We start from the raw sequence: 9,189 nt of genomic DNA on the forward strand, positions 1-9,189 counted from the left end.
CAATACAAGGAATTCAGTAAAATGTCTCCCTCCTAGCTCTTTATGGTGATAGAATAGTTCTGCATTTTGATTTCAGCAATGATTATATAAATCTATACATGTAGTAAAATGAGACAAAACTATACACACACATTATACCAATGCCAATTTCCTGCTTTGGGCATTGTACAATAGGCCTGCTCCCCAGAGGTGAACACTATTACAAATTTCTTGTGTATCCTCTGCATATTAAATCTAATATTTTATATATGTATATATGTACATATACATTTATACTGACATACTTTTAATACAAACAGTAGCATATTATACACACTGTTCTGCACCTTGATATTTTGCAGCTATTACTTTGGAGATACTTCCATATCACAAACGCATGGATCCACATCATTATTTTTTTCTGCTGCATAGTATTCCATCACACAGTGGTATCATAATTCAACAGTTTCTTATTAATGGATATTTGGATCTTAACAAGGAATTTAACCTAAGTAATTTGTAAATTATTAACACATGAAAGGTCAGATGGAGTTGAGACCAAACACAGATTCAGGACTCGTCTCCAGAATATCTTTTGACCAGAAGGGGGAATGCAAGAGGCAGGAGGAGAGGCGAAATGCTGGGAAATTTCCCTGGCCAATGGTGAAGTGGCAGGACCAGATGGGAAATTCTGCCCGGTAGGGGTTCGCCGAGGGGCGCCCTACTTCTGGAATAGGAGGCCGTGCTTCAAGACAAGCCTTCCTGAGGCTGCAACTCTGCCGTACCCAAGTGCGTCGGGGTCACGCACCGTGCATTGATGCGTGACCATCTCCAGCCTCCCGCCGGGACCCACTGCCCGGGCAGGGTCTGAACCCCCACCGCCTCCAGCTCACGCGCGCAGGGGTGCGTACACGTGGTGACCTGCCTGGGGCCGGGTTCCCGGCTCCGGCTCCTCCTCCCTCCAGCTCGCGTTAGGCTTTCTGCAGTATCACGTGCAGCCGCGCCGGGTGCAGGATGGCGGCTGCGGCAGCAGCGGTGGGTGTTAGGATCCGAGACTGCTGCAGCAGGGGCGCTGTGCTCCTGCTCTTCTTTTCCCTGTCCCCTCGGCCCCCGGCCGCCGCCGCCTGGCTGCTGGGCCTGCGGCCCGAGGACACCGCTGGAGGCCGCGTGTCCCTGGAGGGGGGCACCCTGCGCGCCGCCGAAGGCACCAGCTTCCTCCTGCGCGTCTATTTCCAGCCCGGGCCCGCGGCGCCCGTGGAGCAGGTGCCCACACCCACCCTTTCCCCAGGGGAGAACGGCACCGGCGACTGGGCTCCACGGCTCGTGTTTATCGAGGAGCCTCCGGGCGGGAGCGGCGCGGCGCCCAGCGCTGTCCCCACGCGCCCCCCGGGGTCGCAGCGCTGCCGCGAGCAGAGCGACTGGGCATCGGACGTGGAGGTCCTGGGGCCCCTGCGCCCCGGAGGCGTGGCGGGCTCAGCTCTAGTCCAGGTGCGGGTGCGGGAACTGCGTAAGGGCGAGGCAGAGCGAGGCGGCACGAGCGGTGGCGGGAAGCTCTTCTCTCTGTGCGCCTGGGACGGGCGCGCCTGGCACCACCACGGCGCCGCCGGCGGCTTCCTGCTGCGCGTACGCCCGCGGCTCTATGGCCCGGGCGGGGACCTGCTGCCCGCCGCGTGGCTGCGGGCGCTCGGAGCGCTCCTGCTGCTCGCCCTGTCTGCCCTGTTTAGCGGCCTGCGCCTGAGCCTGCTCTCGCTGGACCCGGTGGAGTTACGGGTGCTAAGGAACAGCGGCTCGGCCACCGAGCAGGAGCAGGCGCGCCGAGTGCAGGCCGTGCGCGGCAGGGGCACCCATCTGCTCTGCACCCTGCTCCTGGGCCAAGCCGGAGCCAACGCGGCCCTGGCGGGCTGGCTGTACGCCTCGCTGCCGCCGGGCGTCGGGGGCACCGGGGAAGACTACGGCGACGCGGGGACTCACTTTCCGTGGCTGCCGGCGCTCGTGTGCACCGGCGCCGTGTTCCTGGGCGCAGAGATCTGCCCCTACTCGGTGTGTTCGCGGCACGGGCTGGCCATCGCCTCTCACAGCGTGTGCCTGACCCGGCTCCTGATGGCGGCCGCTTTCCCCGTGTGCTACCCGCTGAGCCGCCTGCTGGACTGGGCGCTGCGCCAGGAGATCAGCACCTTCTACACGCGCGAGAAGCTGCTGGAGACACTGCGGGCCGCGGATCCTTACAGCGACCTGGTAAAAGAGGAGCTCAACATTATCCAGGGCGCCCTGGAGCTGCGCACCAAGGTGGTGGAAGAGGTGCTGACCCCTCTTGGGGACTGCTTCATGCTGCGCTCCGACGCTGTGCTGGATTTCGCCACTGTCTCCGAGATCCTGCGCAGCGGCTACACTCGCATCCCCGTGTACGAGGGCGACCAGAGGCACAACATTGTGGACATTCTGTTTGTCAAGGACTTGGCCTTCGTGGACCCCGACGACTGCACGCCGCTTCTCACGGTCACCCGCTTCTACAACCGGCCCCTGCACTGCGTCTTCAATGATACCCGGCTGGACACGGTGTTGGAGGAGTTTAAGAAGGGTGAGCATGTGGTCTAATCTCCTCCCTCAACTCCTACCCCCTTAAAAAGGATTACCCTCTCATAAACACATGAGGCTTCAGGTACCCAAAGCAGCTTCTCTCCTATGGTACCAAAAACTCAAGGCCCTACCTCATGGCTCCCTGGGTCTTTTCATTTCACTTCTCCCTGCCTTCCTTGAGGCTGATTGAGTCCCTGCCTCTTCCCATTTACTTGGCTCACAGGATGCACCGCATTCCTCATTCATTGCATTCCAGTATTTTTTCAGGGCCTACCAGTTGCCGGGTATTGTGCAGATAGGACTCAGGGGATAGCCCTTGGAGGGCACTGCATAGCTCCGCATTGCAGGAGGTACCTCTAAGGGTTCCCATAACAAGCAGTCTTTGCTTCCTCTCTGGGTGGGAAGCTCACCATTTCCAATTCCAGAGCAAACTCCATTGCTGGACAGCTCCAGCTGCTAAAAATGTATTTCCTACAAGGAGCAGAAATTTATGTCTCCAGAGCTTCTCTGTGGGTCCTAGTTCTGCCCTTTGAATCACATAGAATAAGCCCCAGACACCTTAGCCATTCTTCCCCCATATTCGTCTTTCCATCAACTATGCCTTGGGTACACATCAAGTACCCAGGTTGGAGATTAAAAGTTGATTAAGGCAGTGAGGTCCTTGTACTTCTGGGAACTCTGGTCCCATGAAGTAAGGTAGATCTAGACCTGAGGAAATATTCTGGTAAAGGGAATCACTAAAAAACCTGCATATCCAAATGAATGGGGTTTCCTTCAGAGCGGTCACATCCTCTGCCCTTGACGTCATGCCTATAACATGTTTCCTCCATTTCTGGGGTTTGCCTTTGGAAACTGTCTTCTGAGGTTGAGAACAATTCACTCCAGAAAAATCAGCCTGAACACTTTAGGGTTGATCCTCTTGAAATTACACAGTTTGACTGGTCCCCCTAGTAACCAGAGTTGACCCAGAAGGACCCTTGGTTGTTTTTGAAAATCAAATCTACCTTCCAGAGTCACAGTTGAGAGTGTTCAGAAAACTATCTCACAGACCCTGAAAGCAATTCCAGAAATGATTTGAGAACAGTGACATGGTTAGAATAAGTGTAGAACCTCTCAGAATAACTATTTTGAAAGAGGCATTCATCTGTACTTATGAGTTGGCATGTTTATTGAAAACAGAACAAAGCAAAAAATTAATCCCCTGACTTTAGAATCAGGTTTCAAATGTAGCTTCCCTGTGGCTAGCAGGAATCTCATTTGACTATGTGTTTTTGATACATTTTTTTGTTTGTCAAAAATTCAATCTCATTTCATTATCAGCACAGGTACTCTTTGTATATAAAGACTTTGCATACAGAGAGAAATCTGGGGTCTTCCTCCTGCCACAGTATTTTTAGACAAGTGAAATTGTGTTAAATATCAAAAAGTAACCTGAGAAAGGGGAAAAAGTCAAAAAGCAACTTTCAGTCTCAGATTTGGAGAGAGAACAGCCCTATGCTTTGTGTTGGTATCATGAGAAGGGGAAGGAAATGTATATATACTGCAGCTGTCTTAGCCCAGTCTGGGCTACTGTCTTACCCTCTTCTGTCTGTCTCCCCCCAGTCCTTCCATGACTCATTCCCATTGCATTCAGAGGTTCATCCATACACTTTTAGCATTTTTCTTACATTTTGTGTACCCTACAGAAGGGAGTCTTGGTTCTGGGTATAAAAGCTGTGAAAATCTATATTAGTTTGCTAGGGTTGCCATAACAAAATACCATAGACTGAGTGGCTTAAACAACAGAAATTTCTTTTCTCACAGTTCTGGAGGCTGAAAGTCCATGACCAAGGTGTTGGCCAGTTTGGTTTCTTCTGAAGCCACTCTCCTTGGCTTGCAGATGGCTCTGCCTTCTTGCTGTGTCCTTACATGGTTGCCCCTCAGTGTGTATGTGCTCAGTCCTGGAGTCTCTCTGTATTTGAATCTCTTCTTATAAGAACACCAGTCATATTGGATTAAGGCTCACCCTATCAGCCCCTTTTTAATTTAACCACCTCTTAACACGTGATAGCTAAGATAGAGTTCACTGTCACACGCTGCCAGACAAGATTTTTTTTATTGAGGTATAGTTGATATACAATATTATATAAGTTTTAGGTGTACAAGCTAGTGATTCACAATTTTTAAGGGTTACATTCCATTTATAGTTATTGTAAAATTTTGGCTATATTTCTTGTGTTGTACTATATATCCTTGTAGCTTATTTTATACATAGTAGTTTGTACCTCTTAGTCCCCTACCCCTATTGGGCCCTCTCCCCCTTCCCTCTCCCCACTGGTAACCACCAGTTTGTTCTCCATATCTGTGAGTCTGTTTCTTTTTGTTATATTCACTAGTTTGTTTTATTTTGTAGATTCCACATATAAGTGATATGCAGCATTTGTTTTTCTCTGCCATACAACATTTTTAATGAAATTCCTGGGAACTCATTCATTCATTCATTTAGTACTTACTGGCATCTATATAGTGCTAAGCAACAGGGGAAACAATAAGACTGCCCTGAGAAAATTAACAGTCTACAAGGGTGGACAGTGTTAGAATAAAGGCAGTCTTCTGAAGCAGAAATTGTGTCTTACTAACCCTCTGTATCTCCAGCACCTTGCACTGTGCCTCGCATGTAGTAGGCTGCTGGAAAAAGTCACTATTGATCAGAAATGAGTCCTGTTGCAGAATTTCTAAATCTGGTCTAAAAAAAGACACGTTAATGTTCTGTCAGTAAGTGGTTAGTTTGCAGTTAGGTAGATCCCTAAAGAGAAGCAGGCCATTACACCACCCCAAGAGATTTCCATGCCCCTGTAGAGCCTTGCTCTTTCCTCAAAGTGTGGTCCGCGAGCCAGCAGCATGGGCCTCACTTGGGACCTTTTTAGAAATGCAGATTTTCATGCCTCACTCTAAATCCACTGAATAAAAATCTGCATTTTAGCAAGCCCTCAAGTGGCTCATGTGTACATTAAATTTTCAGAAGCATTGTCTTCAGAGAACCTTATTAACAATGATTGGTAGATTAACTTAGAATAGAATAAATACAAGGTATAATTATCAAGGTAGGTGTTCTCTGGCTCCAAGCCATATAATACGGTGGTCATTTTCTATAAGAGTTATGTTTGCATCATAGGTTAGGAGAGGAAAGCTGAGTTGAATTACTTTTCTTTACCTTTAAAACAAACGTTTTAAGCAAGTCGTAATAGTCCTTCCATTTCCCTCACTTCCTTGCACTTCAAGTAACTTAACCACCTAAACAAACCCCTTAGGAGGTAGGAGAGGAAAATGGTAATTTTAATAGGAACAACGGTTAACATTAATTGAGCAACAGCCCTGCCAGGCACAAGGCCAAACCCTTTACATACTCAGAACAACCCTCCTGGGGAGGTATTATTACTTCCATTTTACAGATGAAGAAACTAAAGCTCAGATTGATTACATGGCTTGCTCAACTTTCCACAGCTAATAACTGACTGAATTGTGATTTGAACCAGATCACAGGACCCCAAAGGCTGTTCTTTTTTCCACCACGCCAGTCTTATTCCATCTCCCATCCCAAAACTCCTGCCACCCAAACGGTTCAAAGCTGTCCTTTCACCTCTGACTTGCTGCCCATGACTTGCTACCCTTCAGTTTCTGCAGGTTGGAAATGTAGCTTTTTGTAATTACAATAATTGCTAACATGCATATTGCATTTTACCTCTCTTATTCTTAAAACAACTCTGCAGGTATAGGTGAGGACCATAAGAACCAGAAGCGTTACTTGTACTGCCTAAGATCATCACTCACCTGGTATATTCCAAGGCCCAGATTCAAGTCCCGGTCTTGTGATTCCAAAGCTCTTATCCATATGGGATTTTATATATATATTTCTTATGAGCTCCAGGTCTTTAGAAGTAGGGGAAAAGGAAAGCAAGCATGCTAGCTTTACAAAAAGGAACAATATTTCTCCCCACCTGACTGTGAGTTCCTTGAGGGCAGAGAATGAATCTTACTTACTTTGTATACTCAGGACAAACACAGTGACCTTGATGGCTAGAGGATGAATAAATATTTATTGAACAAGTGATCTTAAATAGCTAATTTCAATTGTATTTCTATGTTTGAGTGAGGTGAACCTTAAGTACAGGATAATTAGTGTTGTTCCATTGACCGTAATCAATCTTCCTCTTCCCAGTTTACCTACCCCAATTAGTGGCACACCTGCGCCCCCAGTCTACCAAGGGAGAAACCTCTCCTTCACTCCCCACCCTCATCCGACTAATCACTGTCTTAGTCTTTTCCGGCTGCCACAACAAAATATCAGACTGAATGGCTTAAACAACAGAAATTTATTTTCCCACTGTTTTGGAGGCTAGAAGTCCAAGATCAAGATTCCAGCTGATTTGGTTTCTGATGAGAGCTCTCTTACTGGCTTGCAGACAGCTAGCTACCTTCTCACTGTGTCCTCACGTGGCCTTTCCTTAGTGCACAAGCACAGAGAGAGAGAGAGAAACAGCTCCGGTCTCTCTTCTTCTTATAAAACTACCAATCCTTTTGGATTAGGGCCCCACCCTTGTTATCTCATTTAATTTTAGAGGCCCACTGGGGGTTAGGGCTTCAACATATCAATTTGGAGAGGGGAAGGGACACAAATATTCAGTCAGTAATAATCTCCAAAGTCGGCCAAATATTTGGAACAAAGTCTGCAAAAAATTTGCCAATATTGCATATTTCTTGTACCAATAAATAACTTAGTCTGCTGTTTCTTCCACTTAGGTTATTCATTAATTTTATTCAGCACATAGTTACTATACACCTATTGTGTAGGCACAGTGGAGAACACCACCAATAGGGCCCCTGTCTGAATGGAGCTTTTATTCTAATGCAGGAGACAGAAATTAAACAAATGAGATAGAAATAAAGAGCATAAGCTTTGGTACCAGAGTGCTCTGGTTGCATCCTGGCCTTGGGCAAGTTATTTAACTCTTTGCTTCATTAGTTGTAAAATAAGGGTAATAATAGTATTTACTCATCGGGTTGTTTGAAATATTAAGACAATATTGCATAATACTGCTTATTTAGTAACTGTCATATAATAAATGCTAAATAAATGTTAGCTTTCATTATTAAATATAAACACACAAATCTGTTACATACTCATTTGTGCAAATGCCTCCTGAGAAGTTCTACTTCCTCCAGTTTTTTCCACCCTCAAATCCAGCCTCTCCAGTGCCAATAAATAATCCCTGGTGTCATCATCCCCTGCTTCAAACACTTCTGCCTGCAGGATTAAGTCTAAGCTGTGCGGTCATGACCTGCTCCCCGCCCTCCCCTGCAGATTCATCACTCATCACTACCACAGCTTTATGCTCCAGCAACACCGAACTCCGTAGCCACACTGTGTTATTTCTTGCCTTTGTCCCTTTACTCATGCTGTCCTCTTTGTCAGGAATGTACATTACCCAACTAATCCCTAGTCTAGCCCCTCCTTTAACGTCAGCACAGGGGCCACCTTCTCTGCGAAACTTCTCCTATAAACCCCAGTTCTGGCCAACTCAATTGTTCAAAATCTCTCTTATTGAACTAACAGGCTGTATTAGTATGTGTTGGAAAGTGCTGCCCATCCATATAATGAGCACCTGGAGGACAGAGGCTGTCTTATCTACATTTGTAGCTGTAGCCCGTAACAATGGGTATAACACAGTACGTTTTCAATAAATCTTTGTTGAATGACTGAATGAATGACTGGAAGGGGTTAAACTTTAATATAATGGAAGGGATCTGCAGAGCTCTAGTAAATGAATCATTCATTATCTCCAGCCCAATCATTTTGGACCATGCAGAAGGACAAAGTCAAATTTTAAATGTTAGAAGAAAAGTGTTATGTATTATCTTTCTTTACTTCTTTAGGAAACAATTAGTTAGCCCTTTTCAAAGCACTGTGCTAAGAGTTGGGTGTATGAGATACAGTCCCTGCTCCCAAAGAGCCTTCAGCCTAATGGGAGAATAGCTTTCCCCTTTATAAAGCTAGAAGGCAGGCTCACTCACCTTTCCCCCCAACTTCCAACAATGCTACATTTCGCAAGTCATAGCTCAGCATATAAGAATGTGGATAAGACAGACTGGTACCTAAATCATTAAAGCAAACATGCAATAATAGAAATACTAACATGCAATGAGAACATGGAGAAGAGAGAAATTATGATAGGGTTATTTTGCTTTTATAAAATTTATACTAAAGTTTATAAATTTCTATATTTATTCATTATAGAAAATTGAAAAATATAGAACAAAGTATGAAAATCACCTGAAGATAATCATCCCACTGTCCTGAAATAATAACTTTTAATACTCTGTTATTTTAAAAATATATTGCATGCCTGTGCTCCGCAACGGGAGAGGCCACAACAGTGAGAGGCCCACATACCGCAAAAAAAAAAAAAAAAAAAAAAAAAAAAAATATATATATATATATATATGTATATAGCATGCAATAACAAACCTTAATCAAATTCTTAAACAGAAAAAAAAAACAAAACCCTATGGTCTTGCCTTCTTCCACAAATCAAATATCCTATTCTAATCCTCAGAGGGATTTTTTTTTTATTTTTTTTTTTTTTTTTTTTTTTT

General features: G+C 45.7%; 1 protein-coding gene across 2 annotated transcripts in view; it reads left to right on the forward strand.

Annotated features, from left to right (window-relative positions):
• Nucleotides 1–993: 993 nt before the first annotated feature.
• The window catches only part of CNNM1 (cyclin and CBS domain divalent metal cation transport mediator 1), a 53,466-nt gene continuing 45,270 nt past the window's right edge, over nucleotides 994–9,189 (forward strand). For both annotated transcript variants that reach the window (XM_007118035.3, XM_024121489.2), the window contains exon 1: nucleotides 994–2,557. In XM_007118035.3, the coding sequence (XP_007118097.2) occupies nucleotides 994–2,557 (1,564 nt within the window). The remainder of the gene's footprint in view (nucleotides 2,558–9,189) is intronic.

The sequence above is a fragment of the Physeter macrocephalus genome, chromosome 20, assembly GCF_002837175.3.
Source record: "Physeter macrocephalus isolate SW-GA chromosome 20, ASM283717v5, whole genome shotgun sequence".
In the NCBI taxonomy this organism is placed as follows: domain Eukaryota; kingdom Metazoa; phylum Chordata; class Mammalia; order Artiodactyla; family Physeteridae; genus Physeter; species Physeter macrocephalus.